The 25,069-nt window shown below is 37.7% G+C and overlaps 1 protein-coding gene across 7 annotated transcripts in view; it reads right to left on the reverse strand.

Moving 5' to 3' along the window:
• LOC140665005 (cell adhesion molecule Dscam2) overlaps positions 1 to 25,069 on the reverse strand; it is a 120,633-nt gene that overhangs the window by 43,343 nt on the left and 52,221 nt on the right. For all 7 annotated transcript variants that reach the window (XM_072890643.1, XM_072890642.1, XM_072890639.1 and 4 more), the window contains 4 exons: positions 11,360 to 11,686; positions 5,965 to 6,126; positions 5,330 to 5,479; positions 1 to 22 (listed from right to left, as the gene is read on the reverse strand). The exon at positions 1 to 22 is cut by the window's left edge and continues 96 nt beyond it. In XM_072890643.1, coding sequence (XP_072746744.1) covers positions 1 to 22; positions 5,330 to 5,479; positions 5,965 to 6,126; positions 11,360 to 11,686 — 661 coding nt within the window. The remainder of the gene's footprint in view (positions 23 to 5,329; positions 5,480 to 5,964; positions 6,127 to 11,359; positions 11,687 to 25,069) is intronic.

Raw genomic sequence — 25,069 nt, forward strand, 5'->3', positions numbered from 1 at the left:
GGTGGCATGGAGCCTCGAATTTCTGCAAAATAGAAACACCACGGAAAACGCGTAAATTCAATTATAACGTAAAATCGGAGATTAAATCGCGGAACGTTGCTCGGCTTCTACCGCTCGTTCGGGAATCGATTCCGGGTTAGTCCCCGCTACATGATACGAGGAAAATATGTTCATAAATCGTTACTGTCTACGAGAGAAAAGAAAAGCGCGAGACCCCTAAGCCGGATGGCGGGAGATCGGAGAACATGGACGGAAGAAGGGAAAAAAAAAAAAAAAAAAAAAAAAAACAACAGGACTCTATGCGCACGCATTTCCAGCGCACGACGTTTAATGGGGAGTTATGGTCGCAGATAACGCCACGTCTTACGACACGGGGCGCACTATGAAGCGGAACCACGGTAGATAACGACGATATATCTCCGCGCGCTTTGACGAGAATTTGAAATTACGTCACGCGCTATCAAAACTGTCGGCGAAATTATGCTCCGCTCGAACGGCAACGTCCGACAACCTTCTAAGCGAAAAGGCACTACTCTGTTTGCATTAGCAAAATTTCGCGATATTATTTATTCCCAAACTTAATGTACTAAAAATATTAAAATGAAATTTTCGAAAGAAATGTACATGTACACGCGCGCCTATAAACATCTCGCTATTTGCAAAAAAAAAAAAAAAAAAAAAAAAACGCGTAAAAAATACACATCTCGGAATCGGATAATAACGTAACTTAACAAAATAAAGAGTAAATTGTGTATTCACGTTAATTGAGTTTGTATGGGGATGCAGTTATAATATTCTTCGCTAGCACGCCGCCCGAACTGCAACCGTTACATAAATCGTCGGACGTTCCTAATTTGCGCCCAACATACTTTCGCACGGTTAATTTTACCGTCGCTCGAAAATTCAAATTTTCTCACGCGCGGGATGAATTTATAATTAAACAGGTCTATATCCGGGACGGGTTACGCGCGCGTTTGTCAGCAAGGATGAAGATGTGCCGTTAATTACGTATCAAAAGCGACACGCATCACGCGCGTCCCGCACGGTTATTCCATTTGTTCAATTACAAATGTAAGTATTTTTATTTTCACGTTGCACTGTTAAAATCGTGCCACTCAATCTGCCGGGCGCATACCTGCGGTAGAAATGCAGCGTGGTTTATTGATTCGTCCATAGATACTCAAGTGCCCTCCTCTTCGGCACGTGTGTTATTTCGCGATCAAATGATGTGTGGACAGCGACGCATACGTGCTGTTACATTTAACGGGGAATTAATGCGCTGGATTACAGCGGGACGAATACTCGCTGAGCGAGCTTATACATACCCCTCTCGCACGTCATGACAAAAATATTTATCGTTTACGTGAGATACGTTCACGTGTACGTCACACATAGCTGTGTACGGTGTCGCTTGATTTCACGATATGATTAAATTTAATAGCAAACGTTAATACAATATCTGTGTGCGTCAGTGTTAATTAATTAATATTATACGTATTATCTTTCGGTATAAATACTGTACGTTCACTTCTAAATTCTCAACAGAAAGAATTCACAAAGGAAAAATTTAACGATTCAAATAATTTGCTATGAATATTACGTAATGCAGAGATCTCTAAAACAGAGAAATAAGTAGAAATAAATATAAATTCTACCGTGCCATTGCGATTATGGCATTTCGAAATTTTCGAATTTCTGAAATTTGAAATTTGATGATCTCTCTACAAGAGCGTACGCCAATAAAATTCAAGCATCGAAATCCGCAATAAATCAAACAGGCATAACGTAACGTCCACTCCACGGCGTTCATATAACACCGCGAATCGTACACCACCACCGAAATTGTTTTACGTGATCGTGCTCTCGATATTACGCGCGATATGATATCTTTCCGCATATGAGTACAATAAATATAAACTTTACGCCGGTTCTAAATTCAGCAGGCCCACCTACTGGGATTTATACGAGGATAATGTGCCGAAAAGTTTCCTCGTTACTCCGTAAAACTACTGCACATCGAGGTTTTGGTTAATTTAATACGATACACCAGCCGTGGGGGGAGAGGAACGGGAGGAAAATGGGGAGAGAAGGGCGCGCGAGCCGAAATATGCAAACGATCAAATTTTCTCCCCCCTCAAACTTTATTATTAAATTATTAACTACCTAAGTGCGCTTAGCATAAATTTCTATCTTACGAGTGGAGGGCGTCCTACGTGGCAGGAGGCAATGGGCGGGGCCCGTGTAACAGCTTTATTACGAGTGCACGAGCGAACGCGTACGTTTCTGGAAAATTGAAACCCGTGAATTTTTCAACGTCCGCCGAGATATTCTTGCTCGGGCACGTCGGATCGGTTTTTCTTGCCTGATTATGCGGCGGCACACAAATGCCGATCTTTCTCTCTCTCTCTCCCCTCTTCCTCTCTGTAAAAATACCTCAAGAATAACGTCGCGATTCGTATTATAAAATACGTTCAAGTGTCAATATTGTTATCAATCATACGTTGTAGTATAAGAATTGTTTTATTATTACATTACATTTTATTGACAAGATGATTAATGTGACGTAATGATTATTATTGCAATTTAAATTATTGGCTTTATTATAGAAAATCGAAGAAATCTCAGCTATCGGAAATATGAAATTGGTTAAACTTGAAACTTTTTCCGTTCAACCATTCTCACTTCTACTGTTCGTGCTTGTTCGTGCGAGTCGCTTTAGACAAATATTTATTCTATTTGTGTGTATCGCCGCCAGGCTTTCAGCGAATATCGTTTATTCGGCAAACCGTCAAATGATACACGAGGTAATTAACCTACGAGCGAATAACGGCGATAATTAATTGACGTTCGTTGGAAATATTTGTGTGATTAGGAATATGCTACAACAGTGTGCCAGTTATGGGTTCCAAACATCGTACTTAGTTAAATCGCGTCATATTGTTGAGGTAATTTCCAACTGGGAGCCCCTTTGAACAGTACGAGTTTATTTAATATCGAATATTATGAAGCTCACCAAAATTTACTATGAGAATATTAATTAATTGATATTACTTTGTATATATACACATATACATTTATTACGAAATGATTTACCAATCCAATATAGAGAATTTTATTTCAAAAGTATATCTATGGAAAATAACATAACTAGCAATATGTATGAAATCACGATGGCTACCTGTGTTCGCTCGAATCTACAAGAAACTTTAAATAAGTCGCACGTCTCCCGAAATTCGCGATATCACGAGAGATTTTCCTAGTATGAAAGTTTTCAAACTCTCCCTCTCGGAGTTTTGAAAATTTAGAACATTTTGTCCATAGGGAGAAGGGTAAAAAAGAGAAAGAAGAAAGTCGATGAGAAGATTTCACAATGAGGATACTGTATTAAAAGAGCACGATCAATATTTCATTATAAACTATATTTACTTTTTGCATGCTATATATATGTATATTACGCGTTTCAATTTTAATCACATACATTAAATAATAACAGTTGAACGATATATTTATAACGATATACCGAAATGTTTAACGTTACTAAATCGATCATTAGGGCTCTCATCTCTCTTGCAATACGACTCTATTAACAAGACTGTAATAATAAGAAAGGAAAGCGCCACGGCTTGGCTTTGGTGTTCTCGCGTGCGGTTATATACAATTAAAGTTCCACTTAATTTCGAACGCGATATGATATCCTAAGAGAAGAGAAAGGCCATTACTGTCAGATCACTTGGGAGAACTTCCCCCGTTCTTCCATTCTTCTTTTCGCGCGTTTATCCAACCCCCTTGTAATTTACACAACGCTATACCATCATCACTTCCTTAGCCGTTATCTAATTAAACATCGACCACTGTCGAAGAAGTCGATCGGACAGTTTCGCGCCGGCAGTTAAACGCGCTGTTTTTATCTTCCTTCCTTCCTTCCTTCCTTCTTTGCGGGCCCTCGCTATCACGAGGCAAGATCCAAGTTAATGTGCTGGACGCGATAGGGGAATAAATTACGTGAACGTAAAAAAAACAACGAGGGAGATGCCTTCTGAAATTAATTCCACTCTGTTTCATGATGCCTTGATTCTTAACGGTCTCGTTTAATCAGATGTTAATTAATTAAATGCCAAAAACGCGATAAATGACTAAAATTATCAATATTTTTTGTAAGAGAAATAAATACAATAAATATAAACGCGATCGTCAATTTGCATAAACTTTGTAAATGTTTTTATTACAAATTTCACTGATGCGGGTGTATATTGAGTGTTCTCGTTTCCGGGGACAAATTTTCTCTTTTCATCTTTGGTTGCTTTCGCTTCAAATGAAAAAAATGGGAAGTATAATTGCTGCGGTATCGATCGAATTGGGTGCAGGTAAAGTAAACATTTAATTAAACTCTACCATACGTCCGATATACGTTCAGCTCGAGGCGGAACCGGAATTTACGTTCGACAAGCACAACGGATATCCTGCATTCGAACTCTCTTCTCTATTTACGTTTTTTGAAAAATTTAATAATTGTCGGAACAAACTCGTCTTTGTGTTTAAAATACGTTGAAAACAATCAAATAGAATACCGATCCCCTTTTCTGTCTGATTACCTTTTATTCTATTTGATTAATAGAATACCGATTCCCTTTTCTGACGTCAACTAACTAATTTCGAATCAAGATGGGTTATATAACGAATAATAATGTTATATAAAAAATAATGAGATCGTGCATGAAAATATTGTGATACGAATAACGAATATCCAAACTTTTAACGCATTGTATTTTCATAATAATTTCATCGACAAATTTGCAATCAATTTTTCAACGAGAAACATATTCGAGGCTTCTATTGTCTAGAATAATTAGTAATGAAAAATAAAAGATTCCTGACAAAGCTAGGCTTTAAGGGGCAAAATTAATTAAAAGTAATGAATAACAAAACTATATTCTATTTAATATCACAAATAAAGCTTAATAAAATCTGTTAATCTTAAATTTGCATCTATTGTGTTTGAGTAATTAATGATAGAAGATAAAGAGTTTTTGATGAACTCAGCTTTAGGGGAGAAACTAATTGAAAATAATAAATCAAACAAAATCATATTCTTTCATTAAATTCGAATAGACTTGTAACAAAATTTTAATTTTATATTTGAGGTAAATCTGCATTTAATTAATTTTCGATTATAATCGCGTACAAAATTTCAAATATTAATATTAATATATTTTATCTCTGAGGAAAAAAAACTGTGGTTACAAATTGATCGAAGAAAGCTTCCTTCAAAAACAACACAACGGAGATTGAGTATCTTGTACATGGGAAGAAAAATCTATGATGTACTCACCAGTCAGTTGCAGCCGCCCTACATTGCTGCTGACGACGGTTTCCTGAGTTAGCCGATGATGCGTCCTGCATCGATAAGTCATCTGCGCGTCGCTTCGCGTAATATTGATTATCATCAACTCGCCGCTCGGCAGCATATGATATTTGCCATCTATAACAACACGCGCGCATCGAGTTAGGTTGAATTACGTTTCTATCATCATCGAAATCTAAATTGATTGGAAGAAAATTACATGTTTATATGAGCACCCACGTAAATGACGTCATGTAATATAACTCCTATTTTCCAATAATGAAATTGTGTAATTAATTCACGATAACGTACCCAATATTTGTACACGTAAAGGTTTCTGTTTAATTTTAAAGTAATTATATCTATTTTATATATATATATATATATATACTCCTTTTAATCTTAACTTGAAATTAACTTTTTAATGGAGCGTTTCAAGAATGTTTTATAAGAACCTTTTTGTTTGTCTTGATGAAAAGAACATGATAGCATATAACTAGCTCAATCTGTATACATATATAAATTTAATCTAATAACTTTAATTTATTTAATATGTAATTATATATTTACTCGAGAAAAATGTCTATTAACGTGTCTATAAATATGTATTTTTCATTACTTACCGCCCATTGTAGAAGGATAAATATTGAAAACTGGTTCTTGGAGCCAAGACGTGACCGTGACGTGATCGCGAACAAAACTGGGCACGTTGCAGCGCATAAGTACATTGTTGGCGAGGAAGCTGCTGGGACTCTGCACTTCCGGATCGTAACGTTGGTTTACCACTGCAACATAACACGATTCTACTCGTTGTATCCATTCACCAATGGTTTTCGGAATCGTAAGAACGTAACGTGAATGAGTGGACTAACAACGTTATAGCTGCGCTACAGAATGTTACAACTCGCTTTGATGTATGTCTCTATATCGATAAGAAATGAAACCATACAACGCGACGTATCATGTTGTTTGCTTTGAACCTACATTTGATACCACTTCTAATTGAAGAGCTTTCATAAACACGAGCATAATGTATGCTCGGACATGCGTAATTTTATATCCCCATCTCTATATACTTAATGATCTGTTTAGTAACACAGTTTAGTAATATCAGTAAACACGCGTTACATTCACTGCGCGTTACTCGCATGTTGAATGTTAATGTTGAATTTATATGATCAGTTAATGAAATGAGGTACAAATAGCTTCCATTAATTTACTAAAAATTTAATAATAATTCTCTGCAAAATAACGAAACAAAAGGAGCACACAATGAGTAAAAAAATTTCAAGCTAAATTAGGAAAGGAAAACGATCACGATTAAATTATACAGACTCATTATACCAAGTAAATCGCAGAAAAAAACTGTATATTTTTTTCATACCGTATTACAACGAAGTATATCTTGCGTTACGAGCAAACGATTCCACATGCGCGTGCATCATGCGCTTTAAAAAGAATGTAAAGTTTTAATATCTGAAAAGAAAAAAATGTTTACAAAAAAAAGTTAATAGAAAAGTAGCTTTAATTTGTGAAGAAATAACATGAGCTTGCTTTTGAAAACATCTCGTCATCCTTTGCATCTAATCACCATCGTCTCTACGCGACGCTGATGTTATACGTGTTAACGAAAGGGCTGACGAAGCTTGATGAAACGCGGTAACACAATACGGTCAAAGTAGAAAATCCCAAAAGGCGGCGTCTTATCCAAAATCTCATGTCGCGAGATCCGCCCCTGCCCTGGCAGCCCACGTAAGTTGATGGGCTCGGCTGAAAGGTTGGTAAGGGCATGTCTAAGAGGGGGATGGAATAAGGTTGTAAAGAACGTGGAAGGCAGCCAGGCAGGAATCTAGAAGAGAACAGGAAAGAAAAAGAAAGATAGGAAGCGAGAAAGGGAGGGAGAGAAAAAGGGAGGGAGAGAGAAAGGGGATAGAAAAGCAGCAGCCCAGGGAATCGCTGTGGTGTGGTGGTGCGTTGCGGGGCTCTGCCTCCGCAACCCGTTTCGAGAGTCAGCGGAGCGAGGCACTCAGACTTCAGAATGGGGTAAAAACTCAGTGAGTTTGCCCGTACTCCATCCACCTTCTCTCGCCCGTCCAACCCCCGCGAACACTACCATTCTCTCTCTTTCTCGTTACCGGCTCCCTCGTTTGCCGTCTCCCTTTTCTGGTTTCTCTTCGCGTATCGCTCGCTCGGCTCTCTTTCTCTCTCTCTCTCTCTCTCTCTCTCGGTTACGCGGCAACCAAGCCGAACATAAACTCGGCAGACATCTCGTGGCAGGTAATATTTACAAACCATGAAACGAGCAGAGAGAAGAGATAGCGGGGAGGAATGGAAAAAGAGAGAAAGAGCGGTGGGAATCAAAGAGCTAGAGATAGAAAGGAAGATGCCCCGCGTAAAAGCAACGCGTCGACTAGCTCTCCATCAGGGCACACATCTATCCTCTCAGAAAATCATCCGCTAGAAATGAGTAGCTCGTCCGAAAATGCTTTTTCAACAAGTCGGATTTTATACAAAACTACTAAAGAACCTCTCTCGTGGCAACGTAATTATCCAACGACGTATCTACGACTGACGTAAAGTAGCGTAAAAGGTTTTGAGGTTGAAAGCGCGGACAATATTGTTAGATATAACATATATATTGTATATGTGTTTATGCTTTCAAAAAAGACTGGAATAATCTCAAGCGGAATATATAATGAAAATTATACGGTATATAACAAGATCATTAAAACTAATATTTCTAAAGAATACTTTAAATTTTTAGTCGAGACTCAGTAAAATTAGCTAATTAGAATATATATATATATATATATATATATTTGAGCTTGTAAGAAATGTATGAGAAGAGTATAATATGTCGGTATACATGTCGGCGAATTATCTTTAAAGGATAAGCTGCTAAATTGAGATACGGCACAGGAAAAATGTGACCACATCGTAAAAGTGAGCAAGACTCGGTTCCTGTACTTTTTATAAAAGAGTCCCGCGTGCGGTCGTTAAACTTCCTCATTTTCTCACAGTACAAGGTGACACACTGTATATATATATATGTGTATACAGTACGCGAGGTAATGTCGCAACGTTACTTCCAGGCTGGCACGTACAACGAACAAAGAACAACGACTGTGAATTTTCATGGATTCGTGTTCTTCACGCGTTTGCTTGTCTTCCGAAATAAATAACGAGCGAAAATTGTTCGGCCGAATGTTCACTAACATACGTACCAATGTTGAATACGAGCAAACAGAAAACGCGAACGGCCGCGGGACGTTATTCGCGTTCGTTGTTCGACTCCTCAGTACATATATATATATATATATACATATACGTAGATACGTACATATATATACCGAGAGCATATCATAAAATAATACATCGTCCCGAGAGACGAGCCTGTGCTTGAACATTCTTGCAAACGATACTCTGGCGATGCTTATTTCCTGTCACATCTCTCACCATCTTTTATATCGTTTATCTTCGTATCATTTGCAACGATCAATGTGAAACAAAAAAACAAACGTCAAGAAACGACCAACGACTTTATCATAATTTGGTGGACAAATACAAATGATGAAAGTCATCTGCTGTGAATGTAGATATTTAGGTCGAATCAGATACATTTTATCAAGCAAAGCGAATACGAGACATACAATTTTCTAGCCTTTAAATAAAATAAAAAGTGAATGATATCGCCAGCGATGAAATAATTTAATTTTGGTTTAGGTCCTTATCAAGTCTTTTCAGATGATGAGCAGTAATTGTTACATAGTTGTCTATTACACATCACAAGCACACGTCAAAAAGCAGTCTTTTCAGATGATGAGCAGTAATTGTTACATAGTTGTCTATTACACAAAAGCAGTCTGCTTTTTAACGTGTGCTTGTGATGTGTAATAGACAACTATCTAACAATTACTGCTCATCATCTGAAAAGACTTAATAAGGACCTAAACCAAAGGTCGAAACGTTGTCGCTGTAATGAGAAGCTTGTTTAACACCGAATAAATGAATATAAGCTTAATTCTGCTAGTTTGGTCGCCTAACCATTATATCCTTTAAATAAAATAATCAATAAACTAGGAGTTTCTCGTAAAAGAAATTGAAATAGATTTTATGAATTATTGTCTTACATTCAATTGCTAGAAGCTTTCTTTTACCGTGATGCCAACCTGTCTTTACCGAGACAAAGTAACCCCGGTACACCCCGGTATACCTTTTTCAGTTTTTGACAAAGCATCGCGATTACGCACAGCAATCGCTGAAAGGGTGAAAAAAGGAAAAGGACGACATTTCCGGCGGTAGCCAGCCACATGTTCGAGCGATTGCGCAATCATATCCATTTTGTTTCCGCGAATGGAGCGCGCGCGCCCGAAAGATTTTTCTCGAAGACGGAAGAAGGAGTCGCTGAAGTCGGGGTAGCAGAAGAGGGAGAGAGTAGGATGAAACCGTGAAGGAGATGAGCAAAAAGAAAATGGCTGAGGCGGAGACTAGGAGCTGACGTGGCGAAGGCACCAGGCATGAATCTGAAAAGGTATGGGCTGCGTTCACGCGACGATGATTTACGGGCGTATTAGGTCGATAAGATATCTTCCGGTTCGTTGACCCGGCGGAAGCTCTATTTTTAAGGCGCCTCGCGGCCTCCTTTTACTCCATTTTATCCGTCTCTCCTTTCTCTCTTGCTGTCTTCTACCTCGATACTCCTGTAGACGCCCGTAGTTTCGGAAGGTATCGCGTCGTCGAGCAAAAGAAATCCGTAGACGGATCTTCTTTCGCTAACGCGATTTCAGTGACTAAGTGCCATTGGTCGCCCAATACAGATTATGCTTGTAAAACGTATATTCTCGTTGCAAAGTGAATAAATATTGTGGAGATTTTTAAATATAAACTCTCTTTTGTATGCGCATACATAGAAAATAAAACTATGGAAAATATGTCTTAAAAATCTTACAGTTACATCGCTTATTTGATAAAATCAAATTTAGCTTGTGAATAGAAAATCTTGTCATTTAAATTATGAACCACGATAATTTATTTAAAAACATGCGATATTCCAATATATGTAATATTTAATACTCAAGCACATCATACACGCTAAACGCTACACATGGGGCTAGCGTAATTCAGAGTTTTTTTGCTTAAATTTCGGAATTTAATGTATCGATTTTTAAGTTTTTTTTTTAATAATTTTTTTCAATACGCCAGACATTAAAGAAAAATAACACATCGCTAAAAACTTAAAATATTTATTACATTATTTAGTACTCGAAATATTAAAAAAACGGAATTCTAAAAATCCTAAAAATTTTAATAAACTAAAAATAACCCAGCGTGGTATTCGAGAGCTAATATTTAGATTCGAAATCCAAAGTTATATATGTCAAACTTTCAAATAAATTTTTAAATAAGACTAAAAGAAAGAAACCTCGTTCTATTTATCGATTTAGTATGATTTTCTGCTAAAATAACAAAAATTATTTATAATATATTCTTTTATAATAATTACGAGAATTACAATATATTATTAGACTTAGAATTATCAATACAAATATATTAATTTATATTAGTAAGATATAAAATTTAACATTTAAATAATCCAAAGAGGACTATTCTCCGAAAAAAATCTTTTCTATATTTTAACTGCAATACTAGAAACTGCGATCTCCAACCACTTAGCCATTTCATTATCGCTGCAGATCCCGTCGCGCGACGACGACGACGGCGACAGCGACGGCGACGGCGAGAGCCCGTTATTTAACTCGTCGACTACGGTCGGTCCGATACGATACGTAAACGTGCACGGGAAGGAAATTACATCTCGCGACCATCGCCTAGAGCAGCGATCGTGAACGTGAGTCCGCGGACAGACACGCCCATCTACGACACGACGAAGTGGTCCATCTACGTGTAGAGGATACGACAACGATGATGTCGGAGAGTATAACGAGAATAATACGAGGAAGCATACGGCGGTACGATAAAGATAACGAGCGCGAGAAGTTTCGCTTGCTCGGCACGTACCTGCTCTGACAGTGACGTCTCTGCTGACGACCGCGCCGACGCTGTTGACAGCCGAGCACTTGTAAATGGCCCAGTGGACATCCTGCCGGAAGGCCTCCGCCTCGAAGGCGGGAAAATGTATCGTACCGTTACCCAAGACATGCCTGATGCCGAGGATGCTCGTTATACTGCTGCCGTCCGCTGCCAGCCAGTCGACGGTCGGCAACGGATTTCCGCGCACTGTACAATCCACCCGGCCGCCGCTCACGTTGGTGAACTCCACCCTGGACGGCGGCTCCGTTACGAAGCCGGGCCCCTGCGTTTCGTAGGAGGCGTCGGAGGAACCTGCTGCAGAGACAGAGAAAGACGGTATATATTAACGGAGGCCCAAAGAGAAAAAGGAAAAGCTGCTTAGCTATATTCAATTAAAAGATTACACCCTCCAACCCCGCTCTTCCTCCTCCATATCTCGCGGATTTCTGCCGCTCGCCTTACCCTATTCATCCATTCGTTCCGCGTCACCGCGGCGCTATACAATTTTAAATACGTTTTAAAATATCTCCATTTACGACAACGCCACGTTTTTCTCGCGATTCCGGAAAATTCGCCAATCCTTATTCCCGGCGAGAAGCATCTCTAGCGTGCAATCACGCGCGCGTGCGCGGTCTGTTTTGTAATTCTAAACGCGCCATAAATTCTAGAGTATTACGAATAACAATCAGAAACGCATTAATCACGGCAGCGGTGTCAGCGAATGGACACTCGGCTGTGGATTTTTCGTTCCCCGCCGACCGAATGCAAAGTAATTTTCTCGGGGAAGGGGGGGAAAGGTCAGCAGCGAGAAAGAGAGAGAGAGAGAGATGTTGGATGCGGTGGGACGTGCACTGTATCGTCGACGGACATGAACGAAGATAATACGCCTGACCATAAATCATACATTTAACGCTGAAATTCGGCCGTAATAGCTTCCATAAATGGAGCGCATTGCCACCATCCACCCTCTCCTCCTCCCCTCGGCCCCTCTTTTCCCTCTCCGTCGAAGCCTGTTAACCATTCATCACCCGAGTTATGTTGATTTAAGTAGGAATGCCGGACCGCTTCCGATGTATTCCGCATTCCGTCCAGCATTGCTCATCTGGAAGCTAGCCCAACCGAGTACAGACTATCCTCGAGTAGGGCAGAGAACGTGCAACGAATGACACACGCGTTCGCGGCGTGTTTCCGCATGTTTTTCCGAGATCACGATCGCTGTTCGTCAAAAGATTGCAAGCTTTTAGCAATCTTGGAATATGTTTGACGAATTACTTTGTAATTTTAAGTCCAAAGGTGTACTTCCAAAGAGCTGATGATATGTAAATGAAAAAGTAAGATAGTTTACGGACATCTTTAGACTTGCTAACATAGAAATAAGACATCTGTATGATTAACTAGTTGTATTAGTATCTTAATATTTTTCTCACAAAAATAAAATAAATACTTTAATTTTTATTTTATATTTGACAAATAACGTGGCGATAAAAAATTTCTTCTTGTCACATTAAGAAAATATTTCTGCAAAATACAAAACTCGTAAAATAAAATGAAAATACTATAATATTAGTTAATATGAATAAATAAAGCTATTTAAAAACAATTTTCATACGTATCACAAAATCGAATTTTTCTGTACACACAATTTTTGCACAATTTTCTCACGAGATTACTTTTTACTTTGTCTATAATATTGCGCTCAATTTTCTTCATCTATGTATATCATAAGAAAAAAATCAAAGTAGCAGTGTAATCAGTGTTCTTTCATAATGCTGCTAAATGATAAGTATCGAAAGTTTCGACTTAATAAAGTACCTTAAAATTTGTCTTATAAGATATTATAGTTACACTTATAAATTATATTAGTATAAAATATAACAATTATAATACTATTTTGTGTATGACTTATAAATTTACAAGAGAAAAAGTAGATAAAATAGAGAAAGAGAGAGAGAGAGAGAGAGAGAGAGAGAGAGGAGAGAGAGGAGAGAGAGAGAGTTGTTTGTGGCTTAGTAAAACTTTTGCGTGCTTTTATCTGCACGATGCAGGCTCGAAGCCAAGGTGCTCTCAGTAGCCGGATGTAGCTGAAAGACGGACGTCGAGAGTTATTTTGGCCGAATCTCCAATGAGCGCTTACGTTGGCAATTCCCTTCCTTACACTATCCGGGCGAGCTTAAATCTTGATTACTTATCTTCCATAAGCTAAAGCAACGTTCCTTGGTAATCAGGGAGGATTCCCGACCCTCGTGACGTCGTCTCTCGGACGAAGCACGTTCGAATCCGAAAAGTTATCGTTTTCTCGAAAAAGAAAATCGTGGACTCTCTCTCCTATAAAAGCTGTAGTACCTGGCAAAGATTTACTTCCTACTCTCTCCGCTTCTCTTCATCCTCTCACCCTTCCCTATTCTTCTCTTTCTCTCTCTCTTCCTTTTCCTCATTTTCTCACTGTCTTTCTTTCTCCAAAGCCAGCGAAGTTTCGAATCTTAACGTCGCGTGCACTCCACCATCGCATCGCCCGAATAGCCAGTGCGCGCTGCAGACCTGCGATTGGATATATCTTGTGACCTACATTTGAGCCCTGGGCTCTCCGTAATCATTTCCCCGCGGAAGGAAGGAAGGTGCCTCGCATAAAAAGTTAACTCTTCATCTTCCGAGAGTTCCAAGAGGGTTCGTGTTATAATTCTACCGCTGTCCGACGTACATCAGCCGTCTTGCGATTCGATCGTTACCGAATCTACCCGGATTAGTATATGTATATATCAGAAATACGATTCCAGATATATCTTTGTTATCCGTTTTATTTCAGATCGAATAACAAACGTAATAAGCGTCATATTAAAAAATTATGAATTTGGATCTAAATGTCGATAAATGAGTTGTTATTTTTATAACTACGTGAATATACATCTTTCATATACCTATTGTTTTGACATTTAAAAATATCATCCCGGAAAAATGGACTTATGTCATTATATATAATCACACATGTAATTAATATTTGGCATGATCATTTATAATATGATTTATCCATATATGTATATAATTAAATCAAAAATTTGACGCGGTATGATCTGTCTATATATAATAATATTCGAAATTTGGCGTGATATGATTTTATCTTTGTATAATCATATTTGGCTAGATTTATTTTAATATGTAATTAAATATACCCGAATATGATTATATAAAGATATTTATAATTATATAAAATTATAACATATTACGCCAATATTATTACGTACGATTATGTAAAATTAGATATATGTTATCAAATCTTTTTATATCTATTTACATCTGACCATTTGTTCTCAGGATAAGAGAATTCATATTCGCATATCTCTCTTTCTCTTTTTCTCTCTGATATATTTATAAAAAAATAAATCGCAAAAAATTGACTAATTACGCGCTTCTTCCAATACGCTCGAATGCTCATCGAAATAGCTAAACAATGGATGGCGAGCAAGAGGATGAGCGAATGCGTGGCTAAGAGTTGCATCTACTCTGACACGTACTCGACTGTACACCCTCTTTGGATGCACTCAGCGAGACCGAGCCGAGTATGGAGAGAGGGAAGAGAGATAGCTACACCGGCTATCGTAGGCAATACACGCCAAATAGACCACTACCGTGACACCCCGTCAACCCTCAACATCATCACGAGCGTACCTCGTATCCTCTCCTCTACTCCCCCGAGAAGACGTGCGCACTTGTGCTTCTTAGCCGACAGTCGTTAAAGAGATGGGACGTGGACGAGGGCGAAAGCGGCGACCAACCGTATAATGTTTTGTGTCAACATTCTTCGGAAATCTACTCCTTCTCTAAGTGCTCGCTTTTATTCACGTTTCATCCGGACTACCCCGAGTATCCCTTCGTAAACAACACTGTTGTCATTAGATGAAAAACTAAAATTTTTTCAAATGTAATAATGCCTCACGTATCACAAAGAACCATGTCTAATGTTATATTTTTATGCAGATGGTCATAATTTTGAGCAAAGTTTGAGGTAAAATGTAAAACTGAGAAAATTTATATAAAATTATTTTTATGCTACTTATAAAATGCTTATAAAATTTTACGTAGATATTAAAAATTTTAAAGTTTTAAAGTATGTAAAACTTACATTCTTTTCAAATACCTCACAGTAGTAGAAGATTATCTTTAATATTATATTTTTATATGACGGCTACTAAGGCTTTCATGTAGATGATTATTCAAGCAAAGTTTAACATAAAAATGTAAACTTTGAAAAAATTACATAATTATAATAACAATTTGACAAAATTATTTTTATGTTATTCATAAAATTATTTCTTATATATTTCTTTCAAACCTACAAATTTTTATTAAGTCTTATTAAGTAATTTATTAAATATATTAATATATTAAATGTATTTTTTAAGTAAATCATCTCATATACACATACACACACATTTTAGCAATTCATACACAAACTTTTATGTTTTCGATGAATAATGCAAAAAGTACCCCTTGAATCACTTCCGAAGCTTTCAATCCTATCCTTCGAGATTTCGAAAAGTCAGCGCAAATAATGACGACGTGGGTGAAATAGCCAGCGTCGCTGACTAATTGCCAAAGGAGAGGGAAGGAGAAGGTAAACCCTTAGTGGAGTCGGTGCGCGTACAAAGGGCGAAAGAACCGTCGAACGGAGCAGTTTTCGCACCGGAATCAACGGTTCATTCAGCAATGTGCGCGATTCTTTCCTCCGACTGGGGTGACGAAAGAAAAGGACGGAAAAATTAAGACTGATTTCCACGGGTTGGAACATAGCTGTTACGATGGTACAAAACGCGTCGAGAGGGAAGAACAGAGAGAGAGAGAGAGAGAGAGAGAGAGAGAGAGAGAGAGAGAGAGATGGTAGATATACACGGATCGAAATGGATATAAAGAGGGGAAAATGAGGAATCTGTCTGTGGTTTGTCCGACAATGCAAACCGGCTTTCTCATATCACTGTATTGTTTCCATTGTTCCAGCAACCCGCACGGAGGGATTGTTAGTCATTACGGGAGTTGAGAAGTCGGAGAAGGAGAAGTCGGAAAGAGAAGGATAGGTTTATCCACCTCTCATTCTAACAGCGGATCGTCATCGTATACGCGATCCCTCCCCCCTTCTGTCCGCCGTCAAATATCCTACCACTCTCGCGCATATATCTCGCAAAACTTTCAATGGGATATGTAGATTCTCATTTTTGCGGATACGTATCATCAAAAACGTCGTATCATCAAAAGAATCGTGGGAAGAAGAAAAATTTTAGATTCCGGACACTTCAATTCTCATATCTGTGCGAAAATTTATGTTATTTCGAAAGAAATGGAAATCAACATTTTTACAAAAATAATTCATATCTTTCTTGTTAATTTATCAATTATTTTGTTAAATAGACGTTCACATTGTATATTGTTAATGCAAAGATAATTCGTGATTTGATATCACGATCGGATTACGTGGATCACATGATATGCAATTGGCTGATAAATCGGTATGCGTGTTGCTCTAAAGGAATTTCATTTCGCGAATGGAATTACTGAAATGTAAAACGGATAAAATGTGTAAAACGGATAATACTAAACGGATCACATATAGTACATTCCTATAACATAACGAATCGTAGATCTGAAAATACGCAAAATTGCACGTGGATACTTTTCTGTAGTGACAACCATAAATTGAATTATGATTACTAGTTTTCGATCAATTAAAGTTTAAATGTCGATTGTGTGTGTATTTTATAATAATAACGAATTTAATTAAAAAATCATGTGTAGTATTCTATATCAAGAATCGTATGTTACATGATTAAGAACAAGTGAATAAATAATAAAACAAACAATTCGATAATACAAGAGATACAAATAATAATGGTACTTGGTAAAAAACGGCTTATTGTTAGTAAATTCTAAAACGAATAATCCTATAATTACAAACTTGATTTTACATTCTCCATGTTTTACGCGAGATATAAATTTAATCCTCTCGTAACAATCTTTAAATCTGATCTACGCATTCTAACTATGTAGTGGATTATTAATCGAAAGTTGCCCATCCAAAATACTCCATCGCGTCGATTCTCTCGTAGTTTTTACGATTTTTACATATACTTTCAGCTCCAATTTCGATACATTAACGACTAATTTGAAAGATTACAATATCATTAAATCCAAATTCTAAACTGAAAAATTCCACCAATATAATTTCCGGACGCATCCCATCATTTTATTGTTACTCACACGATGTATTGTATATTGGCACGATTGCAAAATTATCTTCGTTACACAGTAAGGCGCACATTCGGTCGCGTTAATTACCTGCGTCAGCAGCGCTTGTCCGTTTAATTGGCCCCGAGTATATCTACGATCGAGCACATTAATTATTTCGTATTATAGAACAGCTAATCTCTATTACGATTAGAGCCGACCATTATCTTGTCTCTGCAATCTGATTTCTAGTTGGTCAGCTTATCGGCGACGTTTTCGTGCGATCCGACAGTGGAAGATTAATGTACGTAAATCTCTCCTCCTCAAACTTTAGTTAAAATATAAATGCACTCCGCCAAATTGATCCGTAATGGTGGAAGGTGATGCGGTAAACCCGGCGGCACATATCCCGAGTACGCGTTAACTACTGAACTTGGCGCGATAAAGCTTTGCCATTAAATTTCAGCGCGCGTTCCGCGTTATCGGCCGGAAATTTATTCGCGTTACCACATCAGAGATTAGCTAGTCCGCCGATAGCGCGGACGTGTACCGGTAGGCTAAACAATATTAACATGCTCGCGAATCGTTCGTGATTTTCGGCAAATTTCAGCCGAAATCGAGAACCGTTTAGATAGATAGGTCGCGAAAACGGCATTTACGCAATAATTCCATTACGTCAAATATACATGTACAAATAAACGGAACAATTACAACAGAAGTACTAATTGTTCGATATTTGCTCCAACCTCGCTGCACATTATTCCTAGGTTTTATGTGATTTTATTATAAGGCTCTTTTTTTTCCCGCATACGATATCGATTTGCAAGACACTTGTTTTAGTTTGAGAACATATATTTTTTGGTCGGAAATTCGTTAATTCCGCGAGATATGCGGTTTTTGTTTCGCCACGCGACTCTCCCCTGTGGCCTGCGGCTTATAACGAGCGTGAAAGCTGCCTTAAAACGAACGTAAGTAGCGTCATTATTCGCTCCCACTAAGCCGCGTTATTACGTTAAACGCGCTCGCGCATATTTGCTGCGTAAAGAAAATAGTTATATTGCGATATACATTAACGTTAAATACATCGGACGTATGCGTTGTGCGCTTTGGCTTTTCTCTTATATATTACAAGATATATTCTGCGCAAAAATTCTCTTTCTTTCGTAATTTTTTATATTTAAAACATATATGTAAAACACAAATACTTCAATATGTGCAAATGGATTAAAAGCGTAGGATATTTTGCGTGTATCGTAAACGTGGATAAACATTCCTGAAATGTGATTTCACTAACAATAAATTAAAACTCTGAACTATATTTATCTTGCGATAAAATATTTTTTCATTAAATACCTCCTGTTTTAGAATAAATAAATAGAGCTTTCCTGATTATCCGCAACAGTTTCAACTATTTACAGTGGTTTTCGAATAACATTGTCATCATATTTTTCGGCACGCGCTGTGTATCGATCGAAAATATAATATAATGAAACGAAAGCGGACTGTGCACTCAGCGGATTTAATTGTCGTCGCGGCCAGGTCGGCCGAGTCACGTTTTTACGCACGAAAGCAGGCACTTCCTCTCTTTGCGCATTGTCAAAGGTCAATACCTAAAATTGCTGTGCTTTCGGGTTCGATGCTTTTCCATGCACGCTTGTTTTATATCCGCCACGTACAATTTTCTATCCGCCACGTACATTCGTGCCCGGAGTTAAGCGACGTTTTGGGTGGTCAACCGTAAACAAAAAAAAAAAAAAAAAAAAAAAAAAAAAAAAAGAAGAAGAAAGAAAAACAAGCGCACATATTAAAGCTGCACAGTGCTATACACTATACCATAAAAAAAGATACATATATTCGTAGGCGAAACATTTTTTTTCAATTACTTTGCCGGTCTCGCCGATTTCGCTGATCGTAACGACGATTTGCGAAAAGATTTGAAAAAATTATTGCTACGATTTATGTAACGAGACGAATTCGTAACTCGTATTTCATTGCATATACGTGTCAGTACGATACAATATACGCACGCACCATCTGTTCGAGAATCGTTGATCGCCAAAGTTGATCTCTTCTCGGCGTAGATAGTTCGGTAACCCAAGACAATAAATCGGTGATACTTTACGATGGAGATCACCAACTTACTAAACTGCCGCGGAAAGAAACTGCTCGGGACAACTGCTCGGGATCGTAAAGTCGGCCGTTTTAAAGAAGATTTAATCTAAGGCTTTAGCGTGGGGAAAGAGATTTTGTCCCAAGTTACTCTGTGTTGTATCCTGTATTCTGTAGCCAGAATAAAAATCGCTTTTTCCTTATATAAAACACACATGGTTTCTCCCATTTTAGTAAAATATCAATTCCTTTGTAATTTCTATGTAAATTTAATATGGGTAAAAAATGTAAGTTGAAATTCGAGGAAGTTCTTTTGATTTCGAAGGAATCCTTCTCGAGGAATCGACAATGCAAACTTGGAGCATGCGCGTGAAGATTTGCTTGATATCCGTATCACTATCCAAGGGCTTTCATTATTATTCCAAAGCCGAGCTTCAAGGATCGTAAGAAAGAGAGAGAGAGAGAGAGAGAATATTCGCGAAATAGATTCTCTTGCAGAGACGGGATCTTTGAACAATGAATTAATCCATAGTCTACGAGCGCAGACTTACATAGAGCAAGTTCATACAATCACAGGCAGACTCGCGGCAAGAAGCCATGTTAATCTCGCGTACTTGACAGTCACAGGACAGATTTTGCTTTTGCTTTCTCCCTCTCCCCCCCCCCTCTCTCTCTCTCTCTCTTTCTCTCTATTTGCTAGTGGTTCCGAATTCTCGAAATTCCCTTAAAATATATTCTGTCGACAAGGAGAAAGAGAGAAAAAGAGAGTTATTTCAGTGATTTCAAACTATATTTTGATATCTGCTGATCGAAGCGAATTTTCATGTTTTTTCCCTGATATGTGCACTTTCGACACTCCCGCCGCGCTGAAAACAGTCAATTTTATCGAGAATTCGTTTCGTTTAACATCTATCTAGGGGTAGCTGTCGGGCTGTATAAAACATCGCGTGTTTTCACCATGATGTTGGCCGATTTGTCAAGAATATCTCTCTTCCACGAGCGTCAAGAATGCGATCGAGAAGATCTCGATGTCATACGGCTGATTTCGAATTTCACTCGCTATTTTAATGATTTAATTCCGAAGCTTATAAATATCATCTTGGAGGATAGAGTTGAGGATTCGAACGGGGACCGCAGTGCGGTTAACGCCATGCGAGTAGATCTGTGGAAACGCGTATACACGTAAAGCGAAGTCAGCCAACCAGGCAGCCTGGTAGCGACGGCGAGAGAGAGAGAGAGAGAGAGAGAGAGAGAGAGAGAGAGAGAGAGAGAAATGGTGGAAGCAAGACAGAAAGAGAGACGGCGCACTAACAGGACACACCGGTACAAAGACCGAAATGCAAATACGTATTCTGTGTACTTAGGAAGCGGTAGCCCCAGTGAGCCTCATGCATAGAGATTGTACGTTGTCCGTGTAAAATCGACCCACGTCCATGCCGGCCTCTTTGCCCTCGCCCCCTCCCCCCCTCTCACTCTCTCTCTCTCTCTCTCTCTCTCTCTCTCTCTCTCTCTCTCTCTCTCTCTCTTCTCTCTGTCTTTCTGTTTCCCTCTTCTTCGTTCTTCTCTATACTCTCCGCTTTGTTAACGTACACTCTCGACCAGTGGATTTGCCAAATTACTACCCTTTCTTACCCGATCTTTGAATGAGACTGCTGGCGATATTTCCTCTCTGATAGCACGAACTTATTGTTAACAAGACATGATCCCGTGAAAAGCGCTTAATTTTTCTCAATTGTCGAGTGATACACACGCATGAAAAGCGGATCCTCGAAATCGAATTTCATCGAGCCCTTCGCGCGAATCAAAGTCAACTCCACTACGAGTATTTTGTTTGTGTAGCGCGTCGTCGTGCAAACAAAACAACCGAAATGCATCAGATAAATATCAAATGGATTAATTCATCGCCAAACGATAAAGAATCTTTCGTTTAAAATTTAAATTTAATTGCCCGTTACCACTTTCATCGCGGGCGATGCATCGCGCGCGAGCGCGATTAAGTACCACTCATATTTCTCATGAATAATTCAAGAATCATATTACTAACGATAGCGTATCGAAGATGGTTAAAGCACTACCGACGAGTATAGTGCGACGTATTCGTGTTAGCTAATAAAAGTAATCACAAAAGTTTGCATGCTATTTGCAAGCCGGCTGCATCGCGTTATCGCGAGATGCAAAAGTTCAGCAGTGATGAACTAATCGCATATAAAGCGACGTAAACTCTCTCTCTCTCTCTCTCTCTCTCTCTCTCTCTCTCTCTATTTCTCTATTATCTTTCTACTTTCTATATTATCTTTTATTTTATGTACAATAAAATTTTAAAATAATTTTATTTAAAAAAATTAAGTTAAATTAAAAGATAAAAAAAAATAAACGTATTAATATTTTTACAATTTTAATACTACGCATTATAATTGTAAAAATATTTCTTAAATTGTGTGTGTACCACTAATAGTTAAGATAAATTCTTTGTGACCGTTACATTAAACACGCATATACTTCGCGCACCATTTATATGTACAATTGCAGTATCCGCTTGTTAAATAAAATGCAAAGTTTACGAGACGATGAATAACACATATACGCACGTACACCAACGCGACGCGAAAATGCCCGTTACACGACGGGAAAGAAATATTGCACGGAATAATTTGAAATACCGAGTTTGTTGACGTTCAATTACCTCTTAAAGTTTGTAAAAGAGTATAGACGAAACGTAGGGAAATAGAAGAAGATAAAGCCATCCGAGAAGAGATGGCATCGTATCCGCGCGTCTTTTGCATGCTTTTATCTCGTTTACGCATCTGCTACCGGGGGGGTTGCTTAAGCCAAAGCGCCCGCCATAACGACGGTATTCTTGTCTATCGCAATACTCTCCTTTTATGATGTGAATGTCCATTTGCCGTGGCCGGAAATAGAAAATCACATCATTCCTCGTGTGCTTATCTTTTCATTTAAATACTTTCTTTTTGATCTCATTATTCGCAGCAAATGGTCGACTAAATCCTTCTTAATTGAAAAATTATATTAATGAGTAAAAAGTAACGAACGAGTAATTTCTTTTAATTATATTTGCTCTTTAGTAATTGAGGATGCTTGCTAATGTACGTATGTGTAAGTAGAAACGAGGACTGCACTCACTCGTAAGAATCAAAATTTAAGCTGATCCAATCAGTGGTGGAAGTAAAAACTAAAGCTTTACTTTGAGCCTAATTGAGAATAATTGAAACTCATAAGTAAGGATCTTATTTGTTCATAAAATATATCATAGATTAAGTGAAATTAGATCATCGTTTTAATTAAACCAACAGTTTCACAATTATATCTTCAAAATAACCAAAAAATATTTTTAGTATACTTTTTAGTATACATTTTATAAAATACATTCATACATATGGATATGTATTTAACAAATAAATAAAAAGACAAAAGAATGCAAAGTATTAATTTAAAAATATACAATTATTTATTTAATGATTTTTTAATCCATATTTGTTAGATAAATATTCAAGAAATAATTTTATAAATAATTTTTTAGTAAAAATTTAGACGTAAATTTTATCTACTGCTTTTATAAAATTATTTTGTTAAAAGATGAAGTTGAAATAATCTCTAGAGACGGACCTGAACAAAAGTACCGTGGAAGCGTCGAATATTACGAAGCTCCGTATACAGAGAAGAAAATTACGTTCCATGTTTCCTGGTACTATTAGAGTAAACATTCTACGAGTCCATTTCTTTCAGACACGTTCGATTACTGTAGACAATTTTTCTTGAGTAGAGAAAACGCCATGAAAACTCGTTGCAAAAGCTAACATGTGAATTATTAGAATTCCGCTGACAAAACGTCTGAAATATGTGAAAATTGTCAAGCGCGAAGAATGTCTTTCCGTCTGTAACAAGAAAAAGTATTGTGATTTTTGAATATAAAGCAAAATATATTTAAAGTTTTGGTTCAGCTAAAATAGTTAAATATAAAATATAAAAATAGTAATTAAAAGATAGTAATACTCCAATATTAAATTATTTTATATGGTATGTATTTTAATTAAATATTAGTTAATTATATATATTGTACATTCCTTACGAAAAAAAGTCTTTAATTAGAGTCACCGGATTCCTATTATTTATATAACAATTATTTATATTATTTATATATATTCATGAAAATTTCATGTAAAATGAGGACAATGAGATTTTCGTATTTTTTGCTATGTCATAATCCTTATTGCGGAAGCGCACTGATAAATGCCACGGCAACTGTCAACCACTACTATTAACATTTTGGGGGACTTTTCTGCGAAGGTTGACAGGCTGCCAGCGCGTGTTTCGCATGACAGTGATTTGCTTTGTGGTTCACGTCAAATGAATTTGTGGTACCCGTTGCCGCAGGCGTGTGCGGTTTCATATAATTACGCACTTAATTGCTTATATTGCGAGGACCCGTTGATGACGGAACCATCATATCTAACCGCGTGTGTGTATTAGTCGCATTGCCATTCGCAAATTGGTGCCAACAAATACGCTTTCATATACTCTGTTATAGCAAGTATGCATTGCATTACAGTTATATTTGTGAAGACAACAAGATGTGTAATTACGTTTAATTGTTCATCGTCGAATTAACCGAATATTGCTTATTATCATCAAATTTAGCTAAAATTTTATAAATGCATATAGTTTAATCACGCAATCGTATTTTCGTTGAAACTCTCGCTTATTTACGAAATCTATATGTAATTTGTTAAATTTTACGTAAATATCACATACACGCGTACTAGACTCGATAATAAATCACTGCGGGGGCGGCTATCACCAGGTGCAATTACAATCGGCACGATTATAGCCGTTGCATTGTTCTCGCCACGCAACGCTGATCATTCGCGAATGATGCGTGGCATATATTTTAGGCGAGCCATTACCGTTTCGCGTTGTACGACGTCACCGTTTTAAAAATTATAGTTAAAAACGTTTACGAAAAAATATCGACAAAATAATTGACAAGAAAATACCTCATTTGCGCAAGACATCGAGCTCGACTAGGGGAAAAAAAAAATAGGAAATGAAGAAAATAAAGACAAACCTGAAGACGTAAAATGTAAAAACATAGAAAAGACAGCTAAGAATTTGTTCGTTCAACGGAACGCAATTTCGATTCCCTGAAAGCTCTCATTCGGAGCTTTCGCCAAGGAAAGAGTCTATACCGTGGATAGTGACTAAAATTTCTCCAAGAGTCTTACGTGGCAGCCGACAGGTGGATAGAGGCTTCTTTCCTGGCATACCAATTACGAGGGTGGAACAAGTAATTGTTTGTCCGTACCTTACACCAGACCGTGAAGGGTAGACCAATACCCGCGGATGCGATAGTCGACATCGACG

The sequence above is a fragment of the Anoplolepis gracilipes genome, chromosome 4 (genome assembly GCF_047496725.1).
Source record: "Anoplolepis gracilipes chromosome 4, ASM4749672v1, whole genome shotgun sequence".
Lineage (NCBI taxonomy): Eukaryota > Metazoa > Arthropoda > Insecta > Hymenoptera > Formicidae > Anoplolepis > Anoplolepis gracilipes.